Source organism: Zonotrichia leucophrys, chromosome 14 (assembly GCF_028769735.1).
Source record: "Zonotrichia leucophrys gambelii isolate GWCS_2022_RI chromosome 14, RI_Zleu_2.0, whole genome shotgun sequence".
NCBI classification, from domain to species: domain Eukaryota; kingdom Metazoa; phylum Chordata; class Aves; order Passeriformes; family Passerellidae; genus Zonotrichia; species Zonotrichia leucophrys.
Genome location: NC_088184.1, coordinates 6196652 through 6215120, shown reverse-complemented (window position 1 = coordinate 6215120; position 18469 = coordinate 6196652). Strand labels below are relative to the sequence as shown.

General features: G+C 40.4%; 1 protein-coding gene across 1 annotated transcript in view; it reads right to left on the bottom strand.

Moving 5' to 3' along the window:
- Positions 1-17576, bottom strand: part of NUBP1 (NUBP iron-sulfur cluster assembly factor 1, cytosolic) — a 40344-nt gene extending 22768 nt beyond the window's left edge. The window contains exon 1 of the mRNA XM_064725546.1: positions 17543-17576. Within this exon, the coding sequence (XP_064581616.1) occupies positions 17543-17552 (10 nt within the window). The 5' untranslated portion in view covers positions 17553-17576. The remainder of the gene's footprint in view (positions 1-17542) is intronic.
- Positions 17577-18469: the final 893 nt, after the last annotated feature.

Sequence of the window (18469 nt, the reverse complement as noted above, 5' to 3'; positions counted from 1 at the left end):
AGTGTACAAGCAACCTATTCTGCAGAAGAGGCTTGGGAGAATTGCAACACAGTAAAGGCAGAGGCACCAGGGACAAAGACAAGCAAATCAGATGACTCTGAACCTGGATGCTGGCCCCAAAGTAGTACTTTACAAAGTACTATGATATTTTCAGTTTAGTTCTGCAGCCCCAAATTCTTTTAAGAAGGAGATCCATCCTAAGTGGATCACAGGCTTCTTTTTCAAATGAAGGGATTAAACTAAAGGCACAACCAATTCCAACAGTGAAAACCAAATAACCAATAACAAATAATCAATGCTTTTTACTGTGCAATAAAGAATTAGAATTTATAGAGGGTATAAAACAGAAAACCTTTTTTCTGATGCAAATTGCTTTGAAGTATTAAAGAATGGGAGAAATTTCAGTATCACTGCATTATGATCCCACATCATGTAAGAACATGTCTGCCCAAGTCATAAAGCAACTGCTGGCACTACCAGTTCAGATCTGTTCCCTGGCCTCAGGGCTGCTGAAAACCATGCTGTAAACCAAACCTTCTATTAAAACTTAGGAGAATAAGATACAGGTCAGACTGGTCCAAGTATTATTTGATGAAGGAAAGACCCTCCTAAGTATTTAGACTTTATAGCTCCAGTTTTTTTCAGCTGGAATCCATAAATGTTTATCCAGTCTTCCTATGACGTCCTTTGATCTCTTAGGAGTTTTTATTTTTAAAAACACAGAGAACATTTCTGTAGCCATATTGGACAAATAAGTAAAGGAGATGACACAGTGATCTGAACCTTTGTTTGGATTTTCTCTCAGTATTTATAAACACGAAGGCAATCCATCATTGGTTGCCAATGCAAAGAAATTCAAACTTACACAAAATACTCATTGTAATGTGGTGTATTTAATATAAGGTAGATCTATGGTGTACAAGAGAGACTTCCCATCAGTTGTTTGTAGGGTTTTTTGTGTGGTGCTTTTATTTTTTTCAAAGGCATTTTCTACTGTAGGACTATTACCAAACCCTTCAGCATCAAATGGAATTTTTAAAGTGGAAAAGATTGAAGGGAAATATGTCTAAATAAACAATTCAGAGGCTGTCTTCTTGTGAGAAATTTCTTAGTGTTGTGAAACATATTCATAAGAGAACTCAGCTCGAGAAAACCAGGCTTTACACTAAAAAAGTAAAAGGTGGTGAAAATAATCTCCACAGAGGGCAGCAGGCAAAAGGTGGTCAGGAAGGTGGTGGGACCGTGAGTGCCAGTGGGTCCCTACTCTGCAGGGTCTAAAGGACCAGCACAGCTCTCACAAGCAGAGGAGAGGGGCTGGGAGGGGCAGGGAGCTGCAGTGCTGCCGGGGGGCACAGAATGACACAAGGTCAGGAGAGCACAGGGACCCTGTGAGCATCCCTGCACAGTGCTCCTTGTGGCCTGGGCATCCTGCCTTGCTTTAGCAAGGAGGAAAGGATCGATTGAACAGGCAGCTCATGTGGCAAGGCTCAGGCTCAATACCCAGGCGTCCTGTGGTGTAGCTAAAGAACCGGAGGAGGAAGAGTGACATTGTTTTAAAAGCTCAGCTTCAAAAACAAACACGCAACAAAGACAGGAGTGTATTCATCCCTTCCTATCACATCTGTGCCCTGCAGGCAATGTTCTGAGAGGAGTCTGTGAAACTTGTACTTGCAGCTATCTCAGACAGCTCCACCTAGAACTGTCTCAGCGCTGCCTCTCCCGGAGCCTGACACCCTGCCAGGGCTGTGTACGTGATCCCTCGTGTTCCTGCGCAGTCCGAGCCGTGTTTAACTCGCAAGTATTTGCAAACACGCCGTGCAGGAAAACAAGATAAACATGAAAACGGGCTCGGGAGGACGATTTGCATCCACTGTGCTCGTCTGCGTGCACTGCAGAGGTGCAGGGATCCAAACACGCCGTCCCGGGGAAGGACCGTGCTGCTCTCTGCCCTCGGGCACTTGGAGATGCTCCTGCACTGCAGATGCTGCTGCGACTCCAGCCCGTGGACTGAGCTGCTGAAGTGTTAGCCAAGGATTCTGTACACGTTTTACAGCCAGAGCTGAGCTGGTTGCTGCATTAGCTCCGCCAGTTGCTGAACTGGCTGTTGAGATGGCAATTGCTTGTTCTAACACGCCTCTGGCAAGCTCTGCTCCGTGCCACTCTCCACGCACCCTGCCCTGGCCCCTCTCCTGGGGAGCGCTTCTCATCCCGCAGTTCCTCCTTCCCGCTTGCTCAGGCTCTGTGTCCCCGCTTCACCTTTCTCATTTAAGGCTGAGCACAGCCCCTGCCAGGCCCCTCCCTCCTGACATCCCAGACACAAAAGAAAGGGCAGCCCCATGCCTCTGTTTCAGGTGGGAAAAGACATACAAACAGAGCTGGGGACAAAGCTGTCCCCTGCCAGTGTCACAAACAGTCTGCACAACACAGCCTCTCGAGGCTTGCACAGATCTGCTCCATGAAGAGAAAAGTCCCAAGGAGTATCTGTCTTTCCAGCTGAAATTTGCAACTAGAAGGTGTCACTCCAAGCTAAGTGGGCTCAGGGATGCTACAGAAATTCACTGACACAAAACCCATATTCAAAACAAGGGAGTTTTTTACTAACTACTAATGGATGTCCTGTACTAAAATTACCAAATAACCTCTTCCAGATCCTTGAAGCCGAGCTTATTCCTTGAGTCTATTGGAAAAAAAGGAAGAGTTCACCTGTACCAGTAATTACTGCAGAATTAGTCTGGTGCCTTGGACAGAGCACAAATTAATTGATCTGCCAAATAAAATTATCAGTACATATACTTGTCCTCATGGCTGTTAGTCTGAGCAGAGAGACTACAGTTTATAACTACATGGGGGAATGGCTTTTAAAAATGTTCTCTGAATACTTCATTAAAGATTTTTGGCATAGCTGAGGTTTCCTGTGTTCTGAACACTGCACAGAGAAGAAGTGCATAAGCAAACAATGGCACTTTACTAAAGGCACACAAAAGAAAAACTTGGGAATAACATGGCCTAGCAGAGGAGTTGTGTCAGGAGGAGATTGCTGAGTGGGTTTGGCTTCTCTGTTAACCTGCAAGTGAGCTACAAAGCTTTACTGCTAAACAGGTCATCCAGAGATGGGTGGGAAAACATTAGTTTTTCCCTCATCTGCATTTTGTAAAGGAAAGTTGATGGTCTTGCTAAGCAGAAAGTCCTAAATGATACTTTTTTTTTGTACCTCAGCTGGAAGCACTTAAGCAAAAGAGCCGCTACCTAGTTCTCCCCAGGGACAGATAAATGAGAGCTGTGCATTGGTGAGCACAAGTTCCATACATAAACATTTAGGCACTGCAATTTATTAGTTGTAGATAGCTCCAGCATGTTAATGTTAATTTATCTTCCATATTTCAAGAGCAGCAGAAGACCTATTCTCAGTATGACAACATTTACAAGAGAGTTTTTGCAGCCAGATTTGCCTGCTTAAGGCCCTCACTGTATTTAGAGCTGTTGCAGCCATGCAGACTCCTCTGGCACGAGGCACCAAGCCTGCTGTCAAGGATGTTTGATTTCTAGAGCAAAGCAGAGGCAGGACTCTCTCACTGGGGAACATTCAAGGTGGAGTGAAGGGAAGGGAGGGCAACTGATGAGATGGTGACAGTCTTGTTTTTCTGAGCTGTGCAATATACAGGGCTTTAGAGGAAACTTCCCCTCTTTTATCCTCTTCCCCACAGCACCAGCACCTACCCCAAGTACATGCTGGAACTTTCCTAAAACTGCTCTCCACATTATCCTTAAGCTTTGCTTTTTCTGGGACAGAGTCTTTGATTTAGAAGAACAGAACCTGGGAGATTTTCATTAAGCAGCATGGAGTCTGGAGTAGCCTGAGAGAGGGCCAAGTCTGCCCTTGTATCTGCCTCCCTTACTTTCAGTAGCTGCAGTTTTCTTACTGACATTAAATGAACTCAAACTCTGAACACTCCATCTACAGCTTTCCACAGCATCTTCCTGCAAACTCCCTTTATCTTTGGTGCTAAGACAGACTACTGAGACCAACTCATTTAACAGCGGATAATATATTTGGAGTCATGGATCAAATGGTTTCACCAGCCAATGAAAACACACTTTTTGTCCACCACTGACCCACAGCCATGCACTGACCTTGCTGTACCCTGGCACATGGACCTGCCAAAGCTGGCAGTGACTGCCAGCCAGAGCATAGCAACGGCTGAGAGGACTTTGAGGAGAGAAGGAAATGGGTGCACTGCTACCTTTGAAGGACAAGTGGTGGGAAAGAAACAGATTCTTACCAAGTGGGAAGAGTAATTTGGAACAAGCTGCACAGGATAGGGGGAAGAAGCACAGTGGCAATGCAGGGACAGGGAAAGATGCTCAGAGGAGATACAGGAATCAGCATCATTTTATTGTATACAAGAGAGAAGCAGAGAATCATAGACTACCAGGTTGGAAGGCAGCCTCAAGGGTCATCTTTTCCAAATGTTACCATCCAAATACTTTCTTGCAGAAGGCATTTCCTTCCTGCCTGATGAACTCAGCAATGGCAACTGAAGCAAACTGTGACCTTTGCTTTTCAACTTGTCTCAGTAATGAGGTGAAAAAATGACAGTGAACAGCATTAGTTACAGCATAAATATACTGATTTTTCAGTCTTAGGCACTGACAGTGAAATATTCCAGACCTGCAGTTCACTCTGTGGTATAGAGATATGCTAGGCATGCTCACTGCAAACCCATGTGTGCTTTCTGATGTCCACCCTGAGACCTCACTTGCCTGCTTCTGTACAGCAAACAGCAGACCATGGCCTTAGCCCATGATTCTTTGTCTTGAGGTGCTTTACAGTTCTTTCCCAGGCCCCTACATAAGAACTAATCTGTCCTTTGGAAAGATTTATGAAAAATATTTTGAGGGGGGAACCAACATTTGATTTGGTTTTGCAAACTTGTTCACAGCAAAGCAATCAGGCTGTACCAAACATCTATGTTCAGTCTGTCTGAATTTAAAGCACTTGCAAGGCAAATTGAAGATCTGGATAATACACTGAGTAAATCACACAAAGTAAAAATTTTAAAAAGAAACATTTATCCTTCCCTTGTGGGGAGAAGGAGAAGACACTGATGGCTCATCAGTGAGAATCACTCCCACACAAGCCTCTCTTCGTGGCTGCTGATTGTTCATTCTGGGTGCAACAGGCTGGAGCACCATGATGGGGACACATTTTTGTGATGGAAACTCCTGTTCTGGTATTGTTAAAAGCCTTCAGCACCAGACCTGTGAACAAGCCTATACAGGACTGAGGTGGGATTTTTGCTTGGTTGGTTTGTTTAATCGTCCTCCACTTTCACTAATAACAGTGATGATCAGTCGATTGCTTCTTTAATTGTTCCTTTTCCCACTGGAGCCTTCAATCTTTGTGATTTATGTGCTATAGTTATCACCAGTCCAAATGCTGAAGTAGTTTGTCATACACAGAAAATATGACAATTCTTTCTCCAGAAAGAAGCACAGTTGGGCATTTATACCAGGTAGGGAGGTTTAAAGTGCCTGACTCTCTTGGCATTTCTAATTGCTCTGCATATTTCTCATGTAACACATCATTACCAAATCAAAGTCATCAAACTTCTATTTGTTATTTCTTGCAAAATTATAAGAAAATAATCTCTTCTACAAGTGTTCTGCCTTCTTCTCTTGTTTAGAAATGTCAGGGTGCAAAGAGAAAACAAAGTAGTAGCTTGTTTCCAGTTTTGCTTCCCAGAGTGCTCTGAACAAGTGCCCTCTTACATGCTGGGGACAGGAGAAAAAAATGATACAAGTAATAAAAATGACAGTTCTGTTATTTTCAGATTTCTCACATACAGAACATTCTGCAACATTAGCAAAGCTATAACCCATGTACTGAAAAAATAAAATCCTTCAGAGGGTCTGAAAAAGCCTTGAGCAATTTCCTCCATCTCTCTAGAACTAAAGATGCCTAATTTTTCAATACAATACTACAAAACTAATCTTCCCTCTAAAATGCCTTGCACTTGCCAAGATTTCTTCCCCCGTTTCTTAAAAAACAAACAAAAGCTTGTTTTCAAAGAAATATGAAAGGAACCAAATGAATTATGTTGAGCCAAAAGTCCTGCTTTCTCCACCCTCACTGTACTCATCTGGAGAGCATCTGGCAAACAAATCCATTGATAGTTTAGAAAAGTCTTTTATCTCTCCTCACAGACTTAAAAGGAAAGTGGAGAGCATACACATTCTGAACTAATTGCACATCCTCTTTGCACATCCTACTGCCATTTTGAAAAGATGAGAGTACAGCACACAATACACACTTTAAAAGCAAAAGCCTTCTCTGGTAAGACTGCATGAAACCCAGGTTAGTAAAATTTCCAGGAGAGAGGGCCAGCTACATTAACAATGAGTTGTCCAAATAAACACAGATGAAGGGCAGCATATAAATTCTGCCTCCATACTATAAGTGATGCCAGAGCAGGCAACATACCCTCCTGAAGCAGAATTACACAATGTACACCTCTCCCCTGGTACATAAATCTAAAGCATGTGAGACAGGGGAGGAAATGATGGTGCCTTTCATGCATATTTATGTAAATGCTATGATTACACCAAGTAATCAAACCAGCAGCATGCAAATTTGGACATGCATCATTGAAGAAATGCAAATATTTATATAACAGTTTAAGTGGGAAACATTTAGGACAGTCCTTTGCTAGGAAAAGATTAATTTTCAAATAGCTGAGCATTGCAGAGTTGGAAGCTGGCTGTTTATCAGAATTTGAGCATTCAGCAAACTTCTAAGGACCTAATTCCCTTCTGTGCTTACAGGTATCCTCAGGAATCAAATTCCCCTCACAATGAAAACGTAACCTAAACCACTATAAACTGGCTAATGACTATGGTGTATTTATCAAAATCCCAATTTTCTATTTTTAGTCTATTTAGTATTTGGCTTCCTGCAGCTTCCTGCAATGAAAAGTACAAGGGCTCCAATGCCATTTCCTCCAAAGTGACCACAGTATTGCTTTCTCACTCTTTCCTCAAACACGTACATGCAAGATAAAAAAAAAAAAAAACAACAAAAAAAACACCTTTCTTAAAAAAATACATTCTATGAACCATTGCACTATATTCTTTGGCAGATGCATAGTCTCAGACATTATTTTAAATCTGCTAAAGAAGTTAAAACAGGTTTCCAAATGACTCAGACTGAGCAGAGCTCTTGGGAATGCTTTCTTGGCTGTCTTGCAATGCAGAACTAAGAAGAGATGGGGGAGGAAGCATTAGGGGACTTTTTGCAGGTAGTTTCATGTTTTTAGCCCCATCAAACTGGATTTCAGAGTCTGTCATACTGTGCCTCATGTCCTGGAAGCTTGGGTGGCTCAGCAGTGTACTCACTGAGAGGAAAGGTCACACTGCTGGAGAAAACAAAGCAGTCCTTGAAACACTGCGAGCCACGGAATGTCTGGGGTGATTTGTTCACATTTTTATTTCTGATCTATAATGAGGGCCAAAGTTTGACTTGAGGGATCTGTTTTGGAATGCAGTGCAGATCCGTGGAGCTGCCGTGCTGATGACATTACAGGATGCCTGGCAGTCCTTGCTGTCTTGCCACATGCTCCTCCCTGCTGCAATTCCATTTTAGCCATTCCTCCCAGCTCTCTGATGGACTCAGAGCCTGAGGATACAGATGTTAACAGCTCCCATCAGTTATAAACAAAAGCAATTACAAATAGAAATCGGTTTTCCTTTTCCTGAATGGCTGACTACTCATCTCTCTAGCGATAGTAATTAGGTGAGAGGGACTTACCACTGTAATGCCAGGCTGGTGCTCCTGAATTTCTGACTCTCACACAGCAGAAGTCTCTCACTGCCTCTCCAACAATCATGGCCTGACACAGAAGGGTTCTATGTCCTTTCACTTTCTTTGATTTCCTTCCACTCACTACCTATTTTATCTCCCCATCATTGCACTCTATTCTGATTAGAGTTTAGCTTCAAATGGAAAACAGCATTGCTACCAGATTACTTTTGCATGGTGGGATTTGGGACTTTTTTCAGGTTAAGTAAACTGGACAAAAACATTAGTGACAGAAAGATATCTAACATTGCACAGAGAAATTCCAAGAGCTGTTTGTCATCTGTTGGCTAGGGGAACAGACAACCCCCAGACATATTTTTAAAAAAATTCTCTTTCAGTAGAAGAAAAACAGGATTTATAGGATTTAGACTGAGCTAATATAGAATGCAATATTATGCCTGTCAATCTTCACTCATTCTTTATTAGGCTTATCTGCCTTTTAATAATTACAATAGCATCCCTCTTCTCTCATGGAATATTGTATAAAGTGTATTTTGTTGAGGATTTTAAAGGTTTTATTATTTCTGCCACTTAATTCTGTCTAAGACTAGGGAGACAGAAGCCAGTCCACTACATATACATCAGTAAAATCACATTATCCCAATGGATTTCTATAGCACTCCTCCAGAATTCTAAGCCAAAGAGAAGATGATCTGACTCTATGCTATAATTATAATTCAAAATACACTGTTCAAAGGAATCACTGGCCAAGGTTCATCTATAAAGTGTATGAGAATCTTCTAAACAAAAGGTATTTCATGTGGCTAGTTCAGAAAATAACAAGCAAGCCCTACTACTATTAATCCAGAGACAGGACCAATTTTGCCTCTTGAGACAAAACCTTTCCAGTCTTCTGCTAAAGCCTTTCAGCAAATGTAAAATTAAACTCAGATTTTGCTATTTAACATCTTTTATTGTTTTTTGTAAGTTTGCGTTCCTCTGACAAAATACAAGCTAACCCATCCATTTCACATCTAACTGATTACTACTTGTGCAGTTCTAGTAGAGCTCATGGAGCCTTGTACCTTTGTGGCAGTTAATCCAGTCAGCATTTCATACAGAGCTGAAGTCTGTCCTTCCCCTTCCTGGTTCACACTGTCTAAATTTGGTTTATTTTGGAATGTTGTTGTAGGTCCTAAGCCTGATTGGGCTCTGTTGATATTAACCCACAAAGCTGAAAGTATTAATGGCAAAGGTTACAAGAAGAGTATCTCATAATTCTTAGACAGGATCTGAGGTTAGACTCATGTTCATGACTATTACACACCATGTGTACTGTTACCTTTTTGTCCAGTAATACAACTGGTTATTTTTAGGAATGACTCACAACAAAGATTAGACCAAAATGTTATATTTTTCACACCTTCCACTAACTAGAATCTTGTTCTACATCTAAAAAACCCCAAACCCTCCTGAAGTTTTACTCATTCCTGAAAGAGAAGGTCTCTTCCAACCTTGATGATTGTATTGTAAGAGAGCTCTTCCTGTTAACTGTTACCTAAGTATCATCTTAAATTAAATTAGATATTAATTTTCTTAAATTAACATTAATTGTTAAATTAACAATATAATGCTTGACTCATTATGAGAAAAGCGGAAAGGACAACTATTTTACTTACACCAAGGAAACTAGAACTGAAAATAAAAAGGAAACACACAGGACATTAAAAGCTTACAAAAAGGAAAAGAAAACAAAATAAGTATTCTTAAAGTGATTCTCTGTTTGGGGCTGCCCTCAGACCCAGGCAGAGCTGGCAGCCTGGCCAGCCATGACTCAGGGCTGAGTGAGCAGCAGTGAGAACCTGGCACCGTTCCACACCTCCCCAGGCAGGGCCTGCCCTGCAGCCCTGTGCCTGCCCTGCAGCCCTGTGCCTGTCCTGTGCCTGCCCTGTGCCTGTCCTGTGCCTGCCCTGCAGCCCTGTGCCTGTCCTGTGCCTGTCCTGTGCCTGCCCTGCAGCCCAAAGCATCACTAGAGATAGCCCCTAGATTGGGCCTAAACTCTGATTTTTACACACAAACCACACCATGAATCCAACTCCTTGTACTATTTAGGTCTACTTGTGTCTTCCAGATCTGACTCCTTATGGATCTCAACATAGCTGGTTATCCTTTCTTAAGCAAGAGTTTTCTCCTTTCTGTCTACCTGTTAAACTGAAACTTACTCCTACCTATATTCCCTTTGATAAAACTGCCTACAAGCTGAGATGGATATGCAATAATGAGGTGAGAAACGTGGCATATCCTTGCAGTTCTTGCACACTTGCTAACAGCATGGTGAGACAGTGAGTCAGTACATACCACTGGATGGTTTCAGGCACAGCAACCTCCATTGGCATATTACCTATATATTCCTATGCAAATCCTAATAGCACATCACTTAACCATAGTCTGTCAAGCAAAACAACCTCTTAGATCTTTTATTTTTCCACTGGAAGAACCTTACTTCAAAATTAGCACTGTCAGTGGTGCAATTATGCATACATACATTAGACAATCAAATGAAACCCCTTGGGTAGTCTGTACTGACAGGCTGTGATGACTGCCCTACTTCTTAGATTGGCATACCCTATAACCTAATGCTACTACAGTCTTAACTTCTCCCTCTGGATCCACTAGATTACTCAGTGCTGCTCCCTGAATGGTAGGATTTGGTAGAGAAAGTTTAGGGACAACTGGTTTTAATGGAAAAGAGCAAATACATGAACACTGAGCCAGGACCTCCAAAGACATCTAAAGAGGCACCCAGAGAAGCAGGGCCTGACTCCAGCTGCCCACTATCTCCTGTATCTGATAGTAAAGAGGCTCCACCTACCCAAAACAAAAGCACTTAACAAATCACAAATGCAGTATTTAAGAAAAAAAACTGTCACTCGGTGATCCAGTGAAGAGCAAATTTAAAATACATTTGAGCGGCACTACTGTCTTTGCAAACTCATAGGAGAACCACAGACTAAGACAATATTCAAACCAGAGACTAAGATCATGTTTCAGCTGCCTTTTTGGTATATTCTAGATATCAATTGTTTCCTGGTTTTGGAAAAAGTTAAATAACAAATAGAAGCAGCACCACCAGATTCCTAACAGTCTGAAAACCTCATGCTTCAAACAACAGAAGTATTGTTACTGATGGCTATGATGTTATAGTTGCATGACTTGGCAGGAACTACATGCAATTTCCAGGACACAAACTGAGGTGCTGTGAGAGAAATATTGTGGATTGAATTAGTTCTTCTCAGCTGGAAAGAGAAAAAGCAGTCAAAATATATACAGACCTCTGACATACAACAGGTCACTTGCAAGTCAAGAAATTACCTGTGAAATAATTAAAAGAAAGCCACAGAAATTACAAGAAAATTCTGAAGTTGCTCTGTAGTTACAAATCTGGAAGTTAAGGAGATTTGAGACAGACATACAGATGTCTTTTCTAGCACAGGAAATTGGGACGATTCCAAATTTTTATTTAGCAAATTTCACAATTATTGCAATGGTCCAAGAACTTGTGGGAAACGTCATCCTCTTGTGCTGTCTGTAGTTTTGCCATTTGCTTTATTGATATAGGCTTTGTTTAATGGTTTTGAAAAGCAGTTTTGCAGTCCAGGTGCCTATATTGTTAACTCCTTAATACCCTCTGACCTGACTACATCTGCACCGTTACTTGTAGCTGCAAGACTGACCTGATCCAAGTGTTCTCCAATCCAATGGGGTAAATTCCTTCTTAAAAGGAAAGAGCAGGGACCTTATTTTGCATTAGCAGCACTAATGCACACAAGATATTACAGTGAACAATATTACAATATGTTTAGTGATACTGCAGGATATCACAAGTATGAGTTCTTTTCCAATTGTAAATATCCCCACAGAAGTGCAACAAGAAAAAACTACTGGCGTTTTTTTTCACATAACATTTTTGACAGGCTGTCTTTTAGGATTTCAATTTATAGCCAATGGCCTTTTCTTTGAAATCAAGAAATTTGTCACCTTTAACATCAGGTGAAAGGAACAACAGAAAGTAACAACAGACAATCTTATCAGAAAGCCAGGAACAAGTTTTTGTGTCTGTTGATGCATTTTACTCAGCCCTCTATTAAAGACGGGTTAGGTTCCAGAAAAAGAAACATTAAGATTCATTGCATCTAAACACATCTCAGACTCCTATGTGCTTCCTCTATTCTTTAAAACTCAGTGCAGCCTTATCTAGCTGGTTCCCTCCACAGGGATATCCCTCCCTCAGCTCCCATCCGTAGCAGACATTTGCATTCCTGCTCAATGCCTGTTTATTTTTGGACATATGCAATCATTCTAATGAGTGTTAAAACCCCTGGGTGCCCAGACTGATCTGATAAGCACCACTGAGTCCACAACTGCAGGCAAAGTCTAAGCATGTTTGCTTATTTCCCACAGGTTCTGTCCACTGAAACATGGCTTGAAATTAAAGGGTAAGCAAAATACTTAATAAGGGGGAAGGAGAGGAAGGGAGATGAAAACAACTTTCTTTAACCATCCTCTCTGTCACTCTCCAGACTGTTCCTGTTCAATCTTGCCTTGAGGTATTCCTTGCAGATGTTACATGGAAGAACATCATACAGAGTATAAACACTTGTTCACACACATCCAGGTCTGATGGAAGAGCAGGATTATTTCCTGGGCTGCTTCACTCTGTGATAGGATCATTCAGTACCTCTTGCTCCTCTAGACCTCCCAACAAGGCTTTACCTGAGTATTCTGCTTAATTTAATCTTAAATGTGCAAAATTCACCCATCTGCATTGTTGTAAAAGATCAGGCAAAGGTATTAGAAAGTCTTTGGAAACAAAAAATAGAAACAACTTCTCCCCTTCAGCACATCTCTGCCTGGAGTTTACAGTGTGGGATAAATTGGGTTGTGTAGGATTCATGAAGTGGCAGTCAGAGGAATTGTATTCTGCCTGACTTTATCAGAGAATGATTACTGGTTGGTATTTCCCCCTCAGATTCAAACCTGGGTTTTATTAGCTACCAAATCAACCTCTGCAGTTTGGTGGGAAAGTCACCCTGAATTACCTTCCTGAACATTTTCTGGATTTCAAATTCTCCACAACATGATAACAAATAGAGCTATTTTGGGAAAAAGACAAGATGCTTTGTACTTGGCACTGTTGCATGAGGCTATCATTAATGCTAGACAAATCTGAAAAGGCAATTGAGTTTAGTCTAGCAAGGCAGAGGGTTACATTCTTGATTACAAAGTAGGAAATTAAAAGTTATCAAAACCAAAACAACAAGTAAGACACAGAACATATTTGAAACAGTTCAATTCTCCCAGCTGTCTCAAGACTTCTCTGAGTAATGTCCCTGGAGCAGATATGGGAGAAGATGGGAATTGGTACAACTACATTACAAATTTGGACTTTTAGAAACAACTTGCCATTACTGTGAAAACAGGAACTGAAGTTTGAGGTGGCTGAGGTGGCTCAGAGCTGAAGATACCTTCACTTCATACAACATCCATTTCCGCCCCTCATTTTTGGTCCCATCTTGAATGACATTAACATTTTCTCTGCCTGGGTGATCTCCTGACTGTATAGAGTGTTTTTGAACATTCTTTTAGCTTAAGCAATCTTCAAGAGGGATAATATTCTTCCAGACTCGTACAGCACTTGAAGTCACATCTCTATATGTGCTCTTTAAACTGAACACACTTTAATATATCATTTTATCTTCAGAGGGTCACTATGCAACATTAATCACACAGATGATATACTTGGTGTGAATGTGTGTTCCCTCCCTAACATTTAAGGGAAGGAGCCTTCAAATAAGGTGTGTCCCACTTTCCCCTAACACAGAATGGCTGAGGCTGGCAGGGAGATCTGGTGTATCTGCTCCAAACCCCCTGCTCCAGCAGGTCCATCTCTTCTCTAGAGATAGATGGAGGGAAAGCAGAAACATCTCCATCTTTGGAATTTTCAGGACTCTGCTGTGGCTGATTTGGTCTAACGACAGCAATAATCCTATTTCACATTAGAGGTTGGGCCAGAAATACTTTCCATCCATATCTCTAATCCCATAAATATGAGTGTGCTTCATTCAGTGAAAGGTTTTTATTTTTCTCCTGATCAAAAAGTGCCCCCATCCAGCAAGTCAAAGCTCACTGCTCTCAAGGGCCTTATGCCATTGGTTTCACTCCCACTTTGCAGTTCTACATCCTCTACTGGCACTGCCACAAGCTGAATGTTTTGGGTGCTGTCACACTGGAACATTCACAGCTCTGTATTTTTAATGCTATCGTGGCTTGGTTCATTAACTATTCCACTTGAACCTTGTCTTCCTTTCATGAAATATTTACAGCTCTTTGGTAATATTTTGTACATCTGTTTTTTCCCCCCATTCATCTAAAAGCCATTACTAATGTTTTCATAATAAGGGACTGTTTTACTGAACAAAGATAACAGTAGTTGAATCAAGAACAACATGAACAAATTAAAATTAAAAAAGGAAGTAAAGCCATTTAGAATTCAACAATACACAGCCATAATATTTATCATTCCCTGCTAACACTAAATAATATTGAAGTGTATTGTTCTATTCTATTCTTCAAGGTCCATCTTATATTAAACAAATGGAAGTTAAGACAGCATATTCCAGTCACCTATAGTAGCACTATCAACTTTTATTAGAATATGGAGATAAGTCTGCTTTTTAAAATTGGCATCTGCTTTTTAAAACTAGCACAATAAAGCTTCTATCTGAAAGTGATAGAAATAAATTTTGATTTGTCATTGAAAGTTAGACAACAAATTGCTTTTTCCTTATTCACAGGTTAAGTCTATACCTGGAAAAGTCCCTTCCTTCCTTGTGTTAGCATTCCCCACAATGCCTGGCACTTCCCTAGCTCCAGCAGAATGCAGCCATCACTGGAGCTTTGAACACTGAAGCACTCAGACCAACCCTGTGGCAGATTATCATGGGATGGATTTGTATTCAAGGGGAGCCAACAGAGAGAATATTAACCAGAATCCAAGTGTTCCTTGCAATCACGAGTTGATGGAAAACAAACTTTACCTAAGTTTCCATAGTGCTTCCATTTGATGATGAAAACTTGTTTTTGTATCCATACAGATGCAGAGTGCAGAAAAGCCATAAATCTTTGGTATGTTTCATATCACTTGGCAGAAGAGTAAATCTAAAGCTATTTATTAGTTTATTAATGAAGGAGAACATAAATCTGAAGTGTTAAAGCATATATATTTTCAATTTCCTTATCTAAGTATCTGCATGAACAGGTTCAATACAGCAGTTTTATACTGAATGAACCTGTCAAGAGACAGAAAGACTAATCAATAATTTGATCTACTGATCTTACAACCATTAAAAAACCCTAAAATCAAACCAGATTCTTGTGGATATATAGCAGTTTCCACCTTGGATAGTCCAAATGCACTGGATGCACACTAGTGGGTGGATTTTAAACTTTTATTTGAGAAGCAGTTTAGCTACCAGCTGTAATATGAGAATTGTCTGCTCCAGCTCCATGCCAGGAGACAGAGAGCAGCAGGAGTCATCATTTCCTCAGTGGAGGTGGAACAGGACTGATGGAAGAAACAGATGAAGAGTCCATGGCAGGAGAGCATGTAAAGAAAGGGTGGATCACTGTTCTGATAAGGAAAAGAACATTCTTGCTTGCTCAATGAAAATGATTACACTTAATGTATGCCACTAATCCTCCCACATGCCCTGAAGACCTAAGTGAGCCCATGCACATTGTTCTCTGATGTTTTTAATGGCAACTAATTAATCTTCATGAGAGGGAGTGCTGACTTCAGGGGTTTTATCTCACTGCACTGCAATTTATTTTCATTGGCAACTGGTTGGCTTTTCCTTTACAACATGCAGCTTATGAATGTCTCAGTTATTTTGTCAATGCAGTCACAAAGATTGATACATCTATGTCTAAAGCAGTACACTTTTAAAAATTGCAGTTCAAAGTCCCATTTAAGTACCAAGCCCACAGTGATTTATTTAAGGGTTTATTATGTTCTCAATTACAAGTTCAGTTGCTTTTGGAGCTTTTTCTCTGGCCTCCACTCTCAGTTCCTACTTGGATACCCTTGCACATCCTCCACTCACTATTCCCTGAAGGCTTTGGTATCCAAACCACTGCTGCCTTCTTTTTCTTGCTCAACAGCAACAGAATCAGTGGCAAAGGAATATGGCAGAGAAATGAGTCACCATTAGTGGTGACTAAGTAGTTCATTAAACCACACATCATATGGAAGAAGTTACTGTATATTAAATATGTTGACTTGATTCCACTAATCAAATAATAAAATTCTACTTGAATGATAAAATTTGCAAGATAAGTAAAGAAATACAGCAATGGAAAAGTAATTTACTACATTGATGAAAGCAAACCCACCCATTCTTTTCTTAGCTTCTAGATTTAAGTACTGTGTTTAAACCAAATTTTTAATTTGAGTGTTTAAAAGTAAAAAAAAAACATACGGAAGCAGTTTGGGAAATTTAAAAAAATTTTTTTGGTAGGAAAAGAAAGCATGGTGTGTGTGACAGAAGTAATATATTCTAAGATGCTGTCACAGGACCTGAACTGTGCATTTGCACAGACAATACAATATCTGGGTAATTTTTGGGAGCAACTGTATTTATTCTAAACTACATTTAGTTCCATCACAGCCTCTTTCTACGAGAGAATATAAAATTATTTATATTTAAATTTCCTGTTTAAGTCAGATAAAAATTTTAAATGTTTTGGTAGCTACTGTGGCACTTCTGGAGACATTTCCCATGGGGAGTATTATAAGCTTCCATATTTCTGCTTGTGCAGGAAAGTGAAGGCTGTCCAAACAGGAGATAATGCTAAAAAGACAAACTTCTTTCACCAGGTTGGAAAGCAGGAAAGACTTATCTGAAACCTCTGTAGTGGGGATGCCTGCCTGTGTTTCCATGTTTCCATGAAACCATTCCCCCGCAAAAGACCACCAAAACCCAACAAACAGCCAAACACCAATAAAAAAACCAGTCCCCTTAGCAAAATTCTAGTTTGATTTTCAAGGCTGCTCTGCAATGGAGATGAGTTTCTGCTAATTTATTTTGTATTTCTCTCAATTTCTTAGATCATACTGAACACTGATCATTGGTTTCATGTTAACTTACTGAAATCTGTTAATTATCTCAGCTGGCCCAGTCTGAGCACTCTGAATAACCAGCCCAGGTTACAGCATTGCCATAAAACAGAAATATGGATTGAGATCCAGCACTAGCAGTGCAGCTGGAACCTGACTGCATTCAGGTTCTACAACAGGATACCCATAATTTTTGTACAGCTCTTTGGCACTGATCCCCTCTTGAAAAATGATGATGAAATTTTAGAATTACTCAGGCCCTGATTTGAAACACTTCATCAAGAGTTTCTCAACACATCCCATACATCAGCATAATGAACTTAAAGTATTCACTGGCTGGTCAACTTATAACAATAAACAGAAACAGGAGTCCAAGTTCAAATCCTCAGTTACTTTGCTCTTATTTCAAGCACACATGAACACAGACAGATTTTATCACAGCATTTCACATGTGTTCTTAAAAGCAAGAGCTACTTACATTTTCAACTGCAGAGCTTGAAGAAGCTTGTGTTAAAGGAACTTTACTAACTAAAAATTCAGAACAGAAGAATTGTGAAAATTCCCAAACTTACCCAGGCACATTGTCCAGATGTATTGCAAGGTAGAAGAATTAAAAGCCCCTTAAGTTCCTTTCTGCTCTAGTCCATTCTATGTTTACCTAACATTCAGAAGATCTTCCTGCTGCTCTCCACGAGACATTCAAAAAGGCAAATGAGAGCATTCAGTACCTTGGGAAAGCATGCTGCTAGATTAGTCACCTTTACTTGATTAATTTTCATAGTTAACAAACATACATGTCTTATTTGTGATTTATGGAAATCTCATTTATAATGCATATTTCTACACAGGCTGCTTGCATTTGCAAACTTAGACACCTGTTGTATGATTTCTGACATGTTATAAAGAGAACTCCCCCACCCAACACATCTTGCCAGTGTTTTTAACAAGGCAAGATAAAACCCCAAAAAATATGAAAATTGCTGCCTTCATCAATGCTTGAGTATACTTCTATCCCTGTACTTGCTCATGTTTCCTGTAAATGCTAATGACATTGATTCCATGACTCACAGGCACTGTGGCAGAAAGTTATCAAAATTAAAATTAACTTCCCATAGAAATACTCTCTGTGTGTAAGAGGAGAAAAGAAAGCAACTGGGTTAAAACCTGAGAAGAACTGCCACAGCTTCCCACCAACCATGGAAGGTCTCATAAGATTCAGCTACATTTACCCACCTCTAGTAGCATAAATACAATGTCAAGGCATGTGAAACAGACCAAATTCTTGTGTGGGATGATGTGATTATATGACTTCTCCCATTATTTGCCATTTTTCTCCCTTTACTCTACAATTGTTTGGTAAAGTTGCACTTTTTCAGAAAAACTTCAACTGATAGAAGGCTGCACTTATGGTTAAAATATCAGAATAAACAGTGGGAGTTACCCCACACCACTGTACTACTCAGTGCCTGGACTGTGTATCAGTCTGACACACTGGAAAA